The following is a 19,618-nucleotide window of genomic DNA, read 5'->3' as shown; positions in this document are numbered from 1 at the left end:
ACGACACCGTGTTATTAAACTAAGTAAAAGAAAAGAGCGAAAACCAACAAGTTGTGTAAAATTCAAAAATAATTTATTTCCCCGATTATAAAATGAAAAATGAAAAAGAACTTAACAGTATTGAGACTTAAATTCCAAATTATCTTAGAATTTCTAACACATGTCTTATTGATTAAAGTTCTGAAAAAACTTTATTGGTATTCACATAAACTCCAACACTGGAAGAATTTATGTGCCTGTGATGGCCTATATTGTAATGATGTGTTAACAGTCTTTTATTGAATCACAATAATACAATCCAAGAATATGTCCTTGCTTGTATTTCACTATAAATCCAAATCTCTATTTCCAAAAAGGTTTTTTTCATGGGGGAGGGAGGCACTTTGTATTTCCAAAGGAGAATAACTTGAATTAAATGATTCTAATAAATAAATTCCAGCCCAAATGAAATACTAGACACAACAATAATACAACTGGTTCTGCTAAGATCTCACAGCGCGAAGGAATACTTTCTAGACAAACAAGATGATACATTCCTCTACTTGGTCATGGTTAGCATTTTTAAAAAAAAATACTATTGCCATATGAAAAACTTCATTCTGGAAGGTTTCATATGTTCTCAAGATAAAATCTTAATTGTAATTAGAAGGTATGTTACTACAGTTATAAAGTTAGATAAAGATGTTGTTTACAAAACAAAAATCAACGATTCAGGTCAGCCAGAAAATGAAATTGAAATTTTGGACATGGTCAAGTCAAAAATACAATTATCCATATCATATAATGAATAAAAATACTAACAAAAACAATGCGAATTAAACATACACAGCTCATATCAGTGTAACAAATCGCATTGATGCTAAATGACAGTAAAACTTTTCAGTAAAATGTTGAATTTGTTTTAAATAAGAGGAATGTAAGGCTATGGAAAATAAGAATTTTAGAAAGAGCAGGAGATTGAGAAGTGGTACATTGTTGTTCATGGAACCTAATTCCGATTAATAAGTATTTTCCTTTGCATATGATCTTCATTGAAAAGGGAACTTTTTTTTGGGGGGGGGTGGATATGTAAGAAACCAGAATTTTATTATAATATCTCAGGTTCCAAAAGCTACCTATCATAACCTATTTGCTTTTACAGGCCATATTCTGGGAAGGAGTATATGGTCTTGTTCATCGCTATAGCAACAGAGGAACAACAAAAGTGACACTAGAGGACACCATGCCCGGTATATTCAACAAGTATACTGTTAAGAATGACTTACGTCTTGGTACCGTATTTATTACCTTATAAGCCTAGTCCAACTGTAAACACCATAAAACCTCATCCTCTGTCGCATAATCCGCAGGCAGATCAAACTCAATGCTATTTTTCTCCTGAATACTCCAAAAGCTGCATAGACCCAGATCTGTCAGTGTTTTATCCGATGTGCTGTTTGCTGAGAACACGACCTTTAAGCGAGTAAATACGCATGTTGCTTAGGGTAGAAGTTCAGGTCAAGAACTGCTGAAAGTCGGAATTTAGAAATTCATACAAACAGCTGATCGATCTCAGGAAACTTCAGGACAGACAGAAATCAATGCACACTTGACACTCGGTACACATGCTAAAGTAAGAGATAGTTGAATAAAAGGTAAAGACAATAAATGTGCATTATATAACGTAGTTTAATTACGTGTCTAATGTTTCTCTAGACATGTGTATCACATTTCATACCGCAAATTTGACCTCATATTTTCCAGTAAGTATTCCCGTGCAAAACTGTGTAGTGTTTCTTGTTTTAGCCTTTATCAATTTACTTTCAAAGAGTTAAAGTATGAAATTTAAGTAAGACTATTTAAGTCTTGCCCGAATCCTTTTTTAGAATCAGATTACTATATTTTGTCGATGTATTTTGATCTTATTAAATATTGTGTAAATATGTAAGACATCGCTTTCGATAATACAAAAGACATCACATTCGGTAACACGTGAGACAATACTTTTGATATTGTATAAGACATCACTTTCGATAATATGTAAGAGGTTATTGTCTAAAATACATAACAAATCCCTTTTAATAATACGTAACAAATCCCTTTTAAGAATACGTAACAAATCGCTTTAAATAATACGTAACAAACCGCTTTTTAATAATACGTAACAAATCGCTTTTAATAATACCTAACAAATCCCCTTTAATAATACGTAGGACATCACGTTCGCTTGCCAAACTTAGATTCTCTGTTTAGTTTTGTATTCTTGCTTTGTTTATATATATATATATATATATATATATATATATATATATACGCAAACATGATCAGACATATGGTAGGCACAGAGCCAACCCTGATAAATGACGAGAAATGTGAAAGAAGATATCTGTTCAAATTTGCAGCATAATCACGGACTTGTGTAGGGCGATGTAATGTCCACAAATAAAGTAGCAAGATCAAATATTTGGTAAAATATTTAAGAGTTAAAGTATTATAGTTGTGTTTAATAGTATTACAATGTATTTGACTGAGAAAGGAACATTAATCGTATCTGTCTTTCGAAATATTTTCTTATCATATCTGCATGCTTGCATCCTTTTCTATCATGTTTACTTATTTGTTTCTTACTTTCTTTCTTTCTTTCTTTCGCTAGCCCTTTATCACTTCTTCTGTCCTTCTGTTCTCGTTTTCCCTTTCGTTCCTTCTTACTAAATGATATTTGTACATTTAAATTAACTAGCCTATCTATTCTATCCACAGGTTATCTGATTGATTCGTTAAGTTTCTGTGGGAATAACAACACATCTGATGGCTTAGCAGGTGAAAATACAACCTGTCCATCATACCGCCCAACAGAAAACTGCCCCTCCAGCGCCGAAACTGCTTTCTGGACTACAGCGTCTGTAAATGTAAGATAAACAATTAAACTTTACCTCAGTAACCGACACGAACATTCAAGTTACTAATTATCGGTATCGTACTCCCTCCTTCGTGTGAGCGTTTGTGTGTGCTTATAGTCATTTGATGCCTACAGCACCACTGAGGCTGAATACTTCATAAACTAAGTGTATATCTTTTATATTGTCAGAATCGTGGGGTGTCCATTAACGGTTTGGGTGGTAGTGGCTGGAAAAAATAATATATAACAAAGCAACAGAAAAGAGCGAAAAACCAACAAGTTTTGTGAAATTAAGCAAATAATTTATTTTTCCTAGAATACACAGTGAAATATATAAAAAGAACTTTCGGTACCTCGAATGAAATCCCAAATAATCATATAATTTCTAACACAAGACCTAATGATTAAAATTGTGGAGAAAAAAAGCTTTAGTGGTATTCCAACTTAAATCTAACGCTCGATGGGATGATGGGGCTGTGGTGGCAATTGGTCGTAGTGATGTGCCAACAACCTTTGTTGAATTACAATATTACAATCCAAGAAAGAAAGAAAAAGAAGAATATACGTATGTATATGTATATATATATATATATATATATATATATATATATATATATATATATATATATATATATATATATATATATATATATATATATATATATATATATATATCCTTGATTGAATTTCAATATAAATCCATGTCTCTATTTCCAAGAAGGTTATTTTTTTTAGCACTTTGTATTTCTAGAGAAGTTAACCTTGAATTAAATAATTCTAATAAATAAATTTCAACCCAGCTGAAACAATGGACACAACAATAGTACAGCTGTTTCTGTTCAAATCTCACAGCACGAATGAATCAGTTCTAGAAAAATTCAGGTCACAATTAGCATTTGATAAAAAAGATATTACATAAAGGAAGGTTTCAAATGTTTACAAGATAAAAATTGTTACAATTCAAAGATCTGTTACTAAAATTATAATATAAAATATGGTAAACAACATGCAGATATGGCATTTCTTGGGGTATTTCCGATGTTATATACTCAAATTGAGATTAAGATGTTGTTTACGAAAGCAATATCAATGATTCAGGTCAGGTAGAAAATGAAATTGAGTTTGGACTAAGTCGAATCCGAAATACAATTATCCATAGCATATAATAAATACAAAACTAAAAAATTATGCAAATTAAATATGCATAGCAACAGACTCATCGTTCTATTTTTTATGTATTGGTGGTTTTACTTGATATTTTGAAAAACATGCATGAAGTTTATTCATACACAAACTGTATGAACGATAATTTTAGACCCATGATAACTCTTTTTCAAACGGTCTTTGTCTGTCTCAACTGATCCTGGGATCTCGACAATGACAAGGGGAAAGTGTGACATATGAGTTCAGTTTATAATAATTCTTTCACCACTATAGTTTAGGAGATAAAAAGAACAACAAAAACACATTGTCATATTTGGATGATTGGCCTGTTTCGAAACGGCGATGTATACATGTCAGATTTACGGCTTGTATTTTGTTATCAATATACAACTCTTATGGCTCAAGCTTCTGTACAATCAATAAGGAGGTAATTTTTCTTGCAAGTATACCACTAACGGCAGAATTATAGGACTTTACACACTCTCATTATACGAACTGATATACTGTTATTTATACAACTTGCTATAGGACTCACGATGCTAATTAAGTTCCCATAGTAAACGTATGCAAACTCCATGATATTAAAAATTCAATAACTTAAAATTTTTCAGTGCTTATGATCATACCTATATTTATCAGTATAGATGAAGCCTGGATGATGGCTTCTTTGTAGAGAAAAGGATATGAGCCAAGGACATTTTCTGGACCTGCACGTGTCTGAAACATGTGCTTTCAATTCCGCACCAAAGAGTCAGATGCTAATTTTAGTAATGAGTGTTCCAAACTCAAGACTGTTAAAGGACTGAAATTCCATCAATAAAACAATGTCTCTATTTTTTTCACTTACAGCTAGGATAAGCTCTCAAAAGATTCTTTTTCCTAAAACATAACTTACATTATTAACCAATCCTGGTCAGCCAAACCCATATATACTCTATTTTAGGTTCACCCATTTCCAGGCTGGTTCCCATTTTTCCTTACCATTAGTACCGTGTGTCCTATACCGTTTTGACAATATACATCATATCAGAATAAAGCAGGACAAACATGCCACAGTACGACAAAGCATGGCAATGCCAAAAGTAAAATGTGACATGCATAAGAAAACCACATATGTTCTTCTAAAATCTGTTTCTTTTAAATCTGATTACAGTTTGCAAGAAGTGCGGTAGGACAAATTTTTGTGATGCTGAATGCCAGTCAGGAGCCCGTTTATCATAAAAGCTCGTATGTACTCATCGCCATTCAAATGTTTAGCTTTATACCTGATTGAAACTTAATCGTAAAATCACATTGTTTAGATTCGGTGTCAAGAACAGATTTGCCATGGCCAGATGAAAAGTCTGTACAACCTTTGGGATGTACGACTTTCCTCCTGTTTTCTTCGATGTTTGGAAATTGGCTTTCTTATTATGTAATTGTAGGTGACAAGTTGATGTGGGCGATATGTAGCTGTTGGTGATATGTAAATGCAGGTGACATGTTGATGTAGGTGACATGTAGCTGTAGGTGACATGCTGATTGCAACTCTTGGGATTACTGACACACAATAGTCGTTAATTCCGTTGCCCATACTCGAAGCATGTCCTGTAAATTTTACTTGCATGCGAATTTGTTTTCGTCTGATAAAAATACGCACGCGTCCACTGCTTTCCAATATATGTAAGATGTGCAGTCATCAAGCTGGATTTGGAAAGGCGGCAGAAATAAAATTAAATACAAACAATGACAATACAGCTATAGTTTTGATTGTTAAATCATTGTAGAATATTGTAATACTCATCATAGTGGGTTACCTCCCTTGTGAAGAATCGTACCATTGTCACAACACTGTAAAATTGATGATGAAATTCCACCTGGAGAAAATCGTACACTTTGATAAATGCAACACAGTCAGTTTAGATTGCAAAGATCGGTGAGAGACGATGATATTCCGAGTGCTGTCATTCATGTAAACAGAAATTCATTTGTATTCGTAGTTTGTATCAACAACAAAAGCAACGAACCTGACACACTGAATAAATGTGAATTTTTCACAGAATTATATGCATGATACTGATTTCTGAAAGTCCTTACAAGCCACAAAATTTCATATTTGTATATTTCTACAGAATTGTTATTTTCTTTGGTTTTTTAACAACTAAATTATCATAAAATATAAAATTATGAATAATAATTCTTTTCATGTTTACTAGGTACTTTGGTAAATATGAATTGCCCAATCTTACCAGAGGTAAAGTCACCAAGGCGACTGTGTATATCGTGAGCGCGTCATCTGTCTCGAAAGGGTTGGTATCAGAAAGTGAGATAAATGACAATATAGATTGGCTTGTACATGGTTTCTGTTAGATAAGTCTTGTAAATGACCTCTGTTAGCTATGACTTGTAAATGGTCTCTGATTATATTTATTAGTATAAATTTTGGATTCAGAGAACACAATTTCAGAATTCTGTCCACTTCAGGTATGACATTTGTCCGTCAAAAGTTAATATTTTGTTTTGCTTTGCAAGAAATTGTTACATTGACAAATAAGCTAAATTTGTTAGATTGTTCTCTCTTTGTCCCTTGAGGTTTTCTTCATGTTGAACAAGCCTTTGAATAATTTTGATTATAGTAATGACATAACCTTACAGATGGCATAATGTGTTGTAATTTATTTACAACATTCCTAGAGACAGAAGAATGTGTTACACTTTAGGTATAATATGTACAGAGAAAGAGAATTGGGGTATGCTTCATATATAATATTTATAGAGACAGAAAAATGTGTTAAAATTCGTATATAATATTCTTAGAGACAACTGACTTAATGTGTTATAACTGAGATTTAGTATTCATAAAGTATCCGAATATGTTATAATTTATACATAATATTCATAGAGACAGCGGAATAACTCATAATTCGTATGTAACATTCATATAGACCGTAGGCTGAATGTGGTATAATTCGTGCATAATATTCATATACACAACCGAATGTGTTATAATGCATTTATACTATTGATATAAACACTAGAATGTTGTATAATTCAAGCATACTATTAATATATACAATAGAATGTGTTATAATGCATGTATAATATTAGTAGTGTATGGTGGCGACAAAGCGTCAAGGGGAATTAGCATTAAAAAACACCCTGGGGGGATATAGCGTCAATGGGAAATTTAACATTACGGAAACCCCTGGGGGGATATAGCGTCAAGTGAAATTAACATGGGAAAAAATCGTGGGCCTGTTGAGCCTCAAGGGAATTTAACATACGCAAAAAAAAAAAAAATCTTGGGCCTCTTGATTATCAATGGGAAATGGAACAGGCCTGATGGGTGTATGGAAATGGAACAGGCGAAAATTGAAATAGGGAGGGGTCTCTATATTTTTTTTTTTAAAAAAAAAACAAAAAAAAAAATGGGTAGGCAATTGAAAGTCTATCTCTTTTCGAGAGATGTGGGTGGCCCTGAAAAGGGCCTTTGGGTTTATGTTAATATGCCCTTAACATAAAGGGCATCTGCGACATCTTCTTCTTAGGCTTCGTCTAATGGTAGGTCCATACACTAAAACTCTTTTAAGGCATCCTTGCCTCTCCACGTAAATCCTACGTATCCATAGGCTCGTGTCGGTCCTATGGACAATTGTCCACTCGGATCGGACATACATCGGTATGTCCGTCCTGAACATCATCGTTGACACAAGCGTGGAAGATTGAACGTCGGTCCACATGTTGAGGCGCCGAGAACAAGTGAAGGAATGCAGTGAACTGCACTTATTTATAGGGAGAGAAAGGATTGAAACGGATTGAGTTCGTTGTCCAATCCAAACACGCGTTACAAAATTCAGTCACTCCGCATCCAATCGGAAGAGAGCAGTCTGTGACGTCACGTGGTTTATATAGATTCGCTAGCGCCTGTGCGCAGTCAATTCATGCGACAGTTTTTCAACATGACGGAAACTCAGAAAACGATAAATTGGGGTGCACCAGCAGTGGAGACCGCCCAAGGGAACCCGGACTTACTTTCAGAAGAGGTGAATTGGGATTTTGTGGATTTACTTACCTCGCAAGAATTTATTCCGGTACCTTCGCCACCTTCTCCTTCATTACCACACGTGGAGAATTTTAGACAAAGACAGAAAGAAGAATTGGAGAAATTTATACAACAGCAAAAGGAAGCGGAACAAGCTTTTCTCCTACAGCAACAACAGCAAGAAGAAGAGGTAAGAAAAAAACAAGAAGAAGAAGAAGCAGCAGCAAAGAAACAAGGGTGTGAAAATCAAACGGTCACGGTACTGTTAGACATTTTAGCGGAGTTAAGAAGTCTGAAACAAATTTATCAGACTTCTTTATTACGACCGAAGAGAATACGACCTTCCCGAGCTAAACACTCCAACCCTGTGACTAAGCCTACCGTACCACCCTTAGTGATTTCAACCAAATCATCATCATCATCAACAGTACGCAGTCCAGAAGTAGGCCTTGGCCGTGGCAAAGGCTTAAGACAGTTAAAGTTGATTGCTTAAACTCACCCCTACACCAAAAAAGGCCCTTTTCAGGGCCACCCACGTCTCTCGAAAAGAGATAGACTTTCAATTGCCAATAACTCAAAAAAACTATTTTACCCCTATAGTAGGTGTGTATGAGTGCGTGAGTGTAGCTTCTTATTTTAAAATCAAAACCCATAGGCACTTACCTTTTTATACCTAATTTATTCCTTTATAAATATTTACAATTCAATTCACAATTCACATCAGTACTTTAAAAAGTTCATACACTTCTTCTGTCTCATTGTTTAGTCTCTCTGTTTTTTGAACTTCTTCACCGTCACAGTCTTTTCCTCCTCTTCCTCCTCACTTTCTTCCCTTCTTCTTTTCTTCTCCTCTTTTTTTTTTCTTCACCTGTCTGCTTTCTTCCTCCTCTTCTTCTTCCTCTTCTTCTTCTGAAGAATCCCTCTCTTCTTCTGACTCCTCTTGTTTCTTTTTTGGGCAATCTGGAGACCAATGTCTTTTTTCTTGACAATAATAACAGGTATCTTGACTTTTGTCTTTTCTAACCCCTTTTTTTCTTTTTTGACGGTGTGGACACTCTGAAGACCAATGCCCTTTCTTCTGACAGATATAGCAAGTATCTTGACTTTTATCTTGCAAGGAAGGAGAGTAGTCCGTCGGCTGGTCTGAAGAGAATTTTCTAATGACCCCTCGCAAAGCTCTGATGAAACGTTCGATTTGTGTAGTCTCTTCCATCGTTGTGCTCGGTTTGAGAATGAAATGAATAGTGAAAAGACAAGACACATACCCTTTTATATACGCTGGTTTGCTATGAATATAAATTAGTCCATGGTGTTTAAACTTTAGTCATTTGACTTTTTGCTATCGAGATGAAACGATCCAATTCATTTGAGAAGAAAGAAGAAGAAAGTAAGAGGCAGAGACGTGATATATCGCCTCGTACCAGAGCTGAAGTCTTGGCACAAATTCATGCCAGTGATTTTGAAGAGGACATGAGTGAACCAGAATCCGAACCCTCTAAACAAAGTTCACCACCCTTAGTCAACCCTGAAAATTACTATGACATTCGAGAGACGGAAAAGCGTCCCTCTAGAAAATTTAGAACCACGGCTTACAAATACACGGTGAAGTTTAAAGATTTCAAGTCCGAAGTACCGTTAGAGAAAGCAGAAGGGTTCATCACCGAGATGTGGGATTCTTTGCTCACCATACTCAAGCGACAATGTCAACCCAAAGAAGACGATCGCTTGAGACTTTCCATACAACACGACTTTTTGAAATCCCCTATTTGGATCGAGTTTAGCAGCCCTGCAGAATTGACCGCTTCCAAAGTCATGGACAAGATTCAACACGTGCAACAATCTAATGACCAGTTTGACATCACCGATGGAAAAGCCACACTGGACATGACCCACGTCTCTCCTCCTCAAGGGAGCGGACAACGCAAAAAGATGTTATTGGTGAACAACCTTCGCAGCATTAAGCGTAGCTTCGTCCAAATTCACAATTCTCAAGACCAGATGTGTTTAGCCAGGGCTATCGTGGTGGGACGAACCTATGCCAACAAAAACGACACGGTAGAATGGAAAAGAGCCTGGAAAACTATTCAACAATCGGACCGAGCCAAACAACGAAGTAAAGCAGAAATCCTGTTACAACAAGCCGATTTACCCAAAGACGAACCCTGTGGCATTCCTGAGATGCAAAAATTACAAGATATCCTAGCTCCACGCTACACCTTGAAAGTAGACCCTCAAGAAGTGCGTGGGTCTCTGTTGTTTCGAGGGAAAGACTTTAAGGATGGAAAATACATTCACCTTTATCATCACGATGACCATTTCGATACCATTACCATTATCACTGGATTCATGGGATACAGTTATTGCTGTGAGAAATGTGACTATGGTTATAACAATCGAGAGCAACACAAGCATTGTGGATCGAAATGCTCAGGATGTTTGACCTCTCCACCCTGTCTGAGCGAAGGGCAAGAACCAGTGCATTGTTCAACTTGTCTGCGCACGTTTGTCAGCCCTGCCTGTTACCAACAGCATTTGAAAACACAAGGTTCACAGAAGAAATGCGCTTGTCAACTGCTGAGATTGTGTCCCGCGTGTGGACAAGGTCTACGTACCAACAGTACCAAGGAACACGTATGTTCGGGAAAGAAAAAATGTCACATTTGCCACCACATCGTGGACTTGGAACACCAATGCTACGTGCAAAAGTACCAATACCAACCAGAGAAAGAGGATGGTCACAAGAAGAAGAAGAAAGGCAATTTCATCTTTTTCGATTTCGAATGTATGCAAGAGACCGGTATTCGCATTCCTAATTTTTGCGTGGCTCATCGAGCGTGCGAAAAGTGCATTCAAGAAACTATCGAAAGTCATTGCACTCACTCCAGCAAAAATTCCTGGAGGGCGTGAAAAAATCTTTCGAGGGCCGAACACGCTAGCCGATTTCGCACAATGGGTCTTAGACCCCATCGACAAGACGTGGAGTCAAGAGGATATCGAACGTTACGGAGATTGTCATTGCCATGCCACGGTGATGGCTCACAATTTCTCCGGATACGATGGACAGTTTCTTTTGAGATACTATACGGAACATGGCACCGAACGTCCTAAACTGACTTTGAACGGAGCCAAAATCATTTTCATGCAAGTGGGACAAGTGCAGTTTAAAAATTCGATGAGTTACTTGGCCATGCCTTTGAGTCGAATGCCTAAAACGTTTGGAATGACAGAAATGGCTAAAGGGTACTTTCCACACTTTTTCACTACGGAAGCCAATCAACACACCGTTCTACCCCATTTACCTGAGGCTCACTATTACGACCCTGACAACATGCGTACCGAACAACGAGAAGCTTTCTACGCTTGGTACCAGGCTCACGCCTCAGACCCTTTCGACTTTCAGGAAGAAATGCTAAAGTATTGTCGTTCCGACGTGGACATTTTACGGCGATGCTGTGGAAAATTTCGAGAACTGTTCATGGAACACGGAGGGGTCGATCCTTTGAAAGAAGCTTGCACCATTGCCAAAGCGTGTTCCTTAGTGTACCGACAACGATTCATGCCTGAAAACACCGTGGCTGTCATCAGTCCTCAAACGACCAACTATGTCAAACGTCAGTACTCGGTCAAAGCCCTACGCTGGTTACATTACTTGTGCGACAAGGAAGACAAATGGATTCAGCATGCCCGCAACGGAGGAGGCGAAAAGACCATCGGAACGCGTTCGGTCGATGGCTGGGACTTAGAAAACCCCAAGATCGTGTACGAGTTTAACGGTTGCTTATTTCATGGATGTCCCGTCTGTGACCCTGACCGTGGCACTAAAAATCAGTTTTTACAACGAACCATGGAAGACTTGTACCAGACACTTGTCAGCAACGCCTAAAGTTAGAACAGGAAGGATACCAAGTGCTGGAAATGTGGGAACACGAATACGATCACCGTTTGAAAACCGATCCCGAGTTTAAACGCCTCGTGGAAAGTTACCAGTTTATGGACCCCCTGAACCCGAGGGATAGCTTGTACGGAGGAAGGACCAATGCCACTTGTTTGCTGTACCAAGCTGACGAAGAGAAAGGAGAAGAAATCAAATACTTGGACGTGTGTTCGCTGTATCCCTACGTGTGCAAATATTGTCGCTTTCCTGCAGGGCACCCACAATTGTTCACCGAACACATCGACCTGAAAAACATTCGACAATACGAAGGCTTGATCAAGTGCAAAGTTTTGCCTCCCACGAACCTATACCATCCCGTCTTACCTCACCATTGCCAAGGCAAACTGACGTTTCCTTTGTGCCGTACTTGTGCCGAAACGTGCAACCAAGACCAACCTTGCCAGCACACCCAGGAAGAACGGGCCTTGCCGGGGACGTGGGTCAGCGTAGAATTGTTCAAAGCTATGGACATGGAATACCAACTGTTAGAAGTGTACGAAATTTGCCACTTTCCCAAGACACAACAATACCACAAGGGTGACCCCACGCAGAAAGGCATTTTCGCAGACTACGTGGATGCCTTTTTGAAACTGAAGGAAGAAGCCAGCGGCTATCCTTCCTGGTGTCACACTCCCGAAGACCAAAAGACATTCAAAGAGAAATACTGGGCACAAGAAGGCATTACTTTAGATCATATCGAGAAAAACGAAGGCAGGCGATCGTTTGCCAAAGTGATGTTAAATTGCTTGTGGGGCAAAATGGCACAACGACCGTGTTTACCCAAGACGGAATATTTGACCGAACCTTCTCGCTATTTCCAGATGATTCACAACAAAACCAAATTCATGAAACACGTGGACGTCGTTCGCGAGGATTTGATCTTGGTCAATTACGAAGAAGATCTGGACCTTGTACAAGACGACCCCTTTGGAAATGTCATCATTGCGGCTTACGTGACAGCTCATGCTCGCTTAAAATTGTACGAAGCTTTGGAACTGTTAGGGGAACGTGTCCTGTACTTTGACACGGACAGTTGCATTTGCATTCATCACCCGAGTCAACATCACCCTGACATCGAAGGAGACCGTTTAGGAGCCTGGACAGACGAGCACCCCGACGACAAGATTTTAAGTTTCGTCAGTGGTGGTCCTAAAAATTACGGCTACGAATATCGGGACAAACAAGGAGAAGTGCACACGAAGTGTAAAGTGAAAGGATTGACTCTGAATTATCGCACCAGTCGAGTGGTCAACTTTGGGGTATTGAAAGAAGCCTTGCAGTCTAGAGAGGATGAACACTTTAAAGTGACCACCTATCAGCCCAACAAGATTGTACGTTTACCCACTCACTACATCGTCAGTCGACCCTTGGAAAAAGTCTATCAAATCGTGTACCAGAAGTGAGTGCGGCTTCCCAATCACTTTACTTTGCCGTATGGAGATGTCGGTATAAAACATTGGCTGTAAGAGGATAGTCACCCACCAGAAGTATGACTTCGCCACAGCAAGAATCGAGTGAGAAATCCAGTGAGAACTCCAAGTTCAAACCCTACCATTTTCCGGTCTTCTTACCTGACTATTGTGATTGTGCCTGTCGATTGGAAACGTGTCAAGCATGGCCTACGGATAGGGAAGGATTACCTTCTTCGAATGTTTTAGCTAGAACAGGATTTGTCTACTTGGGACCTGAGTCTGGATTGGGATACGAAGTACAGTGTTTCGCTTGCGGAATGAAGTTACAAATGGATCTATGTATCTATAAAGATTCAGCTATTTTGGAACATACTCGATGGTCTCCGCACGGCCCTTACCTTTCTATGGCCTTTTCACCCATTACACTACGGTACAATTATGACGGTACCTTAGAGACGGTACCTTCCAAAACTAGACATAAAAAAGGTACAATGTACAAGCTTGAGACTGCATTGCGACTAGTATAAAAAGGTAGGCTATGGTCAAGATCGATAGTTCATTGTGACTACCAAGACCAAGGGAACAAGATGAATACTTTCAGAGAAACACAAAACAAGTTCAGACAGGCACAATTCAAGTTTGGGGCCTCTGAAGTGGAATGCGATTGTGAGCTTTGCGATGGGAACGATCCTGTACGTTGTGACCTTAGCGATTCCGTAAAGCATCATGGGAACTTTGTTCTCACTACCCCTATCATGGAAAGTGATGCTGTGCGTGTCAAACCTGAGGGATGCGAAAGCGATGCCGCTCGTCCTCTTGGACACTTTACTGGGTTTCGTTTTTAATGTGGATGTCCACCTTCACGTCTACCTCCCTACGGATGTCATCCAGCCCTGAGCAAACTCCTGTCCATGTCACCCAACTCTCATAGAAACGAGCCTGTGAAAGACGAATATTCGTTCCCTGTGCGTTTGTCGGAATACTGCGACTTTGAAAATCGTCTTCAATCGTTCAAAGGAAAATGGCCTAAGTATCTGGGAGGACCGACCCCCGAAGAATTAGCCAGAGCCGGATTTTTCTACTTGGGCGAAGGGGATAAAGTCAAATGCTTCAGTTGCGGTGTGTCACTTCACCACTGGGAACCACAAGATTCGGCCTACCTAGAACATGCTCGTTGGTCACCGAATTGTCATTACTTACCCTTAGTGGGACCGAGAAATTAAAGTAACTTACTATGTCGTTGAAGAAGAAGAAAGCAGATTGGCTAGGAGTCAAATGTTGGACATCACCGAGACCAGTATTTAAACTTCATTTCAAAAGCGATATTGAATCATTACCTAAAGAACTGCAAGAGAAGACTTACAAAGAAGTTTGGCAGGGGCTTGCCAGAGTGAAATCTCAATGGGTGACTGTAGAACTTTTATGTCGAGAAATTCAAAAGAGGAAAGTGAAAAAAGTCAACCAGTGTGTTAGATTTCTCTGGGTCAAGGGTCCATTCATCCTATTATATTACTCTAAACCGTTTACATTAAAAGAGTTCAATGAGATTCTTGGACGTTGCCCTGAGTGGCAGTGGTCAGAAATTACTCACTATGTGGATTACTTTTGCTCTAGGAGAAGATTGTGAATTGTACGGACTGACCTATTCATGGATGCTTTGCTAGAGAACATTCGTGCTTTGCCTGTGGAGTTGAGAGAACGCATTTACCGAGAACTGGTCAAAATACAAGTGAAACGTAAAGAACAATTACATCCGTTACGTCACCGGTGTTTGAACCACTGGTACCTGAATGCTATACAAGGACTGATTCAGTTGAAAGTGTTCCATTGGACAGACGTTGATCAACGATCCCCTGGTTTTAAAAAGGATTGGTTTGCTATTGATGATTCTATCTCCTACATTGTAAACTTACTAGATCCAATTCCAGAGGAAGAGTTAACGAATTACCAACATCTTTTACACAATGTCAACTTAGTGAAAGAGGAAACTTCTGAACGAATTGTAATGTGTAAATTAGAGATTAAACGATTTAAATTCGACACTGAAGTAAAACCATGTTTGTGCAAACGGTACATTTCTTGTCTCAGAAAGAGGATTTAGTATGACCTATTCATGGATACTTTACAAGAGAACATTTGTGCTTTCCCTGTGGAGTTGAGAGAACGCATTTACCGAGAGCTGGTGAAAATACAAGTCAAACGTAAAGAACAGTTGCATCCGTTACGTCACCAGATGTTTAACCACTGGTACCTGAATGGTATAAAAGAACTGATTCGTCAGAAATTGTTTCAGTGGTCAGACCTTGTTCAACACTTTGAGTTTGTGAGTGAACGAAATGTTCATCATTTTGGTTACTTCGAGATTCACCTAGTGCAACGCATTGAGGAAGACGAGTTAAAGGATTACCAACATATTTTACGTGGAATCTACTTAGAGAAAGAGGAAACTTCTAAACGAACTCTGAAGTTTAGGTTACAGTATGCAAGATTTAGATTCCCCACTGGAGAACGAAGATCTCTGGCTAGAAAGTACGTATATTGCTTCCGAAACAAAGAGAGTATAAAAACAGGAATCCATGCCACGACTTTTACCATATGTGATTGAACAGATTCCGTGGAAGGAACTAAATGACCATATTCAAACCGTGGATCATTACCATCAATTATCACAAGAACTGTATCCGTTCAATTTGGGGCGACGCATAGTGTGTGTCTCAGTGACTTGTTTTCTGGGATTTCGTTTACCAGCCGATTGCTTGTAACTCTTTACGAACAGTACTTACCACCCAAATGTCCTTAAATGGTCACGAAAGACTCCTTTTGCTCAAAGCCTTGCGTTTTCATCTGGATACTTCACGACCTCAACAGGAAAAAAAGATTCGTCAACTTTTAGCTACCGAAGACGTGTATGACGATGTGTGTGTAGCTTGTGACTTACACCCCCACTGGACAGATGTTCGTGACTGGAGAAAGGGGGGTTTTGAGGCTTGGACCCAAGAAGTGCCCCAATATGCACAAGAGTTGTTCAAGGAAAAAAGTTACTTTTCAACCTGTGTTAGTGACAGTACCAGAAGAATCCGTCACCGAGAACAACCACTCGCTTCAGGACAGGACTGTCATGGACATTCCTGAAAGGTCATTCCGGGAGGACACTTGTGTGACAAGACCTCATGTAGAGACTGTAAGAACATTACACACTGTCCCTAGAACATCTTGGTTACCCAAAACATGTTGTACAGAGACTTGTTTATATTCCACTTTGATCGTTTTCATGTGTTTTTTATTGCTGTACATAACTGTTTGGCTTTTATGTATTTTTGTCTTTCGTGCTGTTCATATTTGAAACATTCAATAAACGTGTCCTGAAAAAAGTATATAAACTCTTGTCTTGTCTGCTTTCGTGTCACAAGTGATATTCCTAACACTATGGCTACCTGTCTCTGCTCCCTCTTCCTCCACTGTGAAAGTCATCGACGAACACTTAAATCGTGCCAGTTGGGAGGCTTTGTATCTTCGCCATCCCTTTAACATGCTCATTGCTGGACCTAGCGGTTCAGGCAAAACCGAATTCGTCAAACGTTTGATCGAACATAAACATCATTTGATCGATCGACCACCTCAACGCATCGTGTGGTGTTACAAAGAGTGGCAATCGGCGTACAGCCTCTTGCGAGAAAGTCAAGGCGATTCCATCATGTTTGTGGAATGCATTCCTAAAGAAGACGACGGCATCGTCTCTGACTCCCGTCAAACCCATTTGGTCATTTTCGACGACATGTTAGGAGAAGACGAAGAAGAAATTAAACTGTGGTTTACGCGCAAAGGGCATCACTGTAATGCCAGTGTCGTTTACATCACCCAAAATTTGTTTCAACAAAGTAAAGCCCATCGCACCATCAGTCTCAATGCGCATTACGTGGTCTTGTTTAAAAGCCCTCGAGATAAATCGCAAATGCAAGTCTTAGCCAAACAGTTAGGAACGCCTTGGCTGACTCAGGCGTACGACGATGCCACTCAAACTCCACACGAATATTTACTCGTCGATTTGAAACCTACGACCCCCGATGATTTGCGATTTCGTACCCACTTGTTTCACCACTGGTGCCAAGACGGAGGGCCTGTCCTGTACACGTCTCCGTCCTCGACTTAACTTCACTCAACAAAAAAATCTGTAAAATCCTCAGACACTTTTCGTCTGTCTCACACAGTTTGAACATGACGTCCCTTCAGTCGCATCTTCCCGTCAAATTGATTCGTGCCTTGTATGGCATCAGTCGAGAAAAAAATCCACAAATACGAGCTCTTGCCTTAGGAGCTAGTCTCAAAGAAGTCTTACGATGGTTCACGGTGACAACACGTCAATTACTACAAGGGATCATTCAGATTCCTCATCAAACCAAACGCTTTTTTGATCGAAACAAAGTTGCTTAGACCCAACTGGCCGATCCCCGCATCGACACTCAAACCAAAAAACAAATCATTTTGAAGCCTGGAGGGAGCGGTACTCTAGGAGGGGTCATCATTCGCTCTCTCTTTAGATGGGATCCTAATGCTCCCAAACTTCTCCCCAAGAAAAAAGTCAAACGAAGCTCCAAGAAGAAGAAAAAGAGCCACGGTGTCAAGACCAAGTCCCCAAGGAGACCCGTGTCTCCAAGAACTTCTCCAGTGGCGGGGCCCTCCTCTTACCAGTCACCACCCCGGAAAAAGAAAAGAAGTCCCCAGAAAAAGAAACAGAGAAAAAGTCCCCAGAAAAAGAAAAGTCCACAAAAAACTAGTCGCAAGAGAGGCACCTCGGCCAGGACGCAACCTTACACTCGCAAACCACGACCTGCCACGACGGTGACCGCGTCTCCGGCAGCCTCAGGTTCATCCACTTCCCCGTTGATGACACCAAGAACTGAAGAGTACTTGGAGACGTTGATCACACCAAGAACTTCTCCGTTGATGGCCCCAAGAGCTTCTCCAGTAGCAGGACCCTCCAATTTAGTGGCAGTGGCCGCTGCTCACAAAGTACCTTCTCCCAAAATCAAAGTCCAGGAAAGATCGGGCATGTTACAAAGTTTACTGGATTTGTCCAAGCAAGAACTGGCTCGATTTAGTCCGTTGCGTACCCCTGCACGACGTGTCATGCCTGTCCTCAAGTTGATACGACGTAAAGACAATCAGTGGCGACGCGTTCCAGTATAAAAAAAGGCCTCTGACTAAGTAGGGGTATCAGTGTTTTGGTGCTCCTGCAGATGTCTCCCTCCAGAAAACATCCCTCTTCTAAACAGCCCCAAGGAAAGAAAAGGAAAGGACTGCCTCCACGTTTAGTCAAACATGGGGACATGTTATCTGTCCTGTCCAAAGCCCCTCCACCCCTGCGACAATCAGTGGCGACGCGTTCCAGTATAAAAAAGGCCTGCGACCAAGTAGGGTATCAGTGAACTTGCAAAAGATGTCACCTCCAAGAAGTCAAAAAAGAAAGAGACTAAGGCAGACTCGTCATCCGAGAAAGCGCTTAGCCAAGCATCGACGTTACCCTAAGAAAATATACAGTCGTTCCAAGAAAAAGAGGCGTCAACAAAGGGGAGGATTCCTTGGCGATTTTGGGAAAAACATTGACACCTTTATGACAAAGCAATTCCCCCAAAAAAGATAAAAGGGTGTGTGTTAAGTCATCGACGTTAGTGTCTGTTTGGTGAATGTCCCGGAACCCACAAGCAAAGATGTCACCCTCCAGAAAACATTCCTCTTCTAAACCCCAAGGAAAGAAAAGGAAAGGACTGCCTCCTCGTTTAGTCAAACATGGGGACATGTTATCTGCCCTGTCCAAAGCCTCTCCACCCCTGCGAAAAAAACTCATTCAATCAGCCTCCAAAGAGGTCATCGATACCGTGTGCGAATGTTGTTTGAACGTGTTGAAAGGCTCGATCCCTTTGTCCAAACACCAGAAACAATGCTTAGGCAAACATCGTCACGTTCTTCGCCAAATGGTTCAAAAGAAAATCCCAATTCGCCAAAAGAAGAAGATGTTGGTCCAATGTGCAGGAATTTTACCAGACTTGCTAGGCCCCTTACTGAATGGAGTCTTGGGAACAGTGTTGGGAGGACTGATGGGAACAAGATAAAAAGGCCCTCTGAAGTCCCAAGATCTCAGAATTGACCCCTGACATCCCATGGAAGGACGAAAACTAGCTTTAGTGCCTTACAAACGATGGATGGAATAC

The 19,618-nt window shown here is 39.8% G+C and overlaps 1 protein-coding gene across 2 annotated transcripts in view; it reads left to right on the top strand.

The window, feature by feature from the left end:
• Window positions 1-19,618, top strand: part of LOC149799190 (ADP-ribosyl cyclase/cyclic ADP-ribose hydrolase-like) — a 62,038-nt gene that overhangs the window by 30,186 nt on the left and 12,234 nt on the right. For both annotated transcript variants that reach the window (XM_089958445.1, XM_089958446.1), the window contains 4 exons: window positions 1,142-1,229; window positions 2,740-2,888; window positions 5,196-5,269; window positions 6,238-6,330. In XM_089958445.1, coding sequence (XP_089814571.1) covers window positions 1,142-1,229; window positions 2,740-2,888; window positions 5,196-5,269; window positions 6,238-6,330 — 404 coding nt within the window. The remainder of the gene's footprint in view (window positions 1-1,141; window positions 1,230-2,739; window positions 2,889-5,195; window positions 5,270-6,237; window positions 6,331-19,618) is intronic.

This window comes from Sinohyriopsis cumingii, chromosome 5, assembly GCF_028554795.1.
Source record: "Sinohyriopsis cumingii isolate HCF-2022 chromosome 5, ASM2855479v2, whole genome shotgun sequence".
In the NCBI taxonomy this organism is placed as follows: Eukaryota; Metazoa; Mollusca; class Bivalvia; order Unionida; family Unionidae; genus Sinohyriopsis; species Sinohyriopsis cumingii.
Note: the sequence above shows the minus strand (reverse complement) of the source record. Positions and strands in the feature narration are given on the sequence as shown.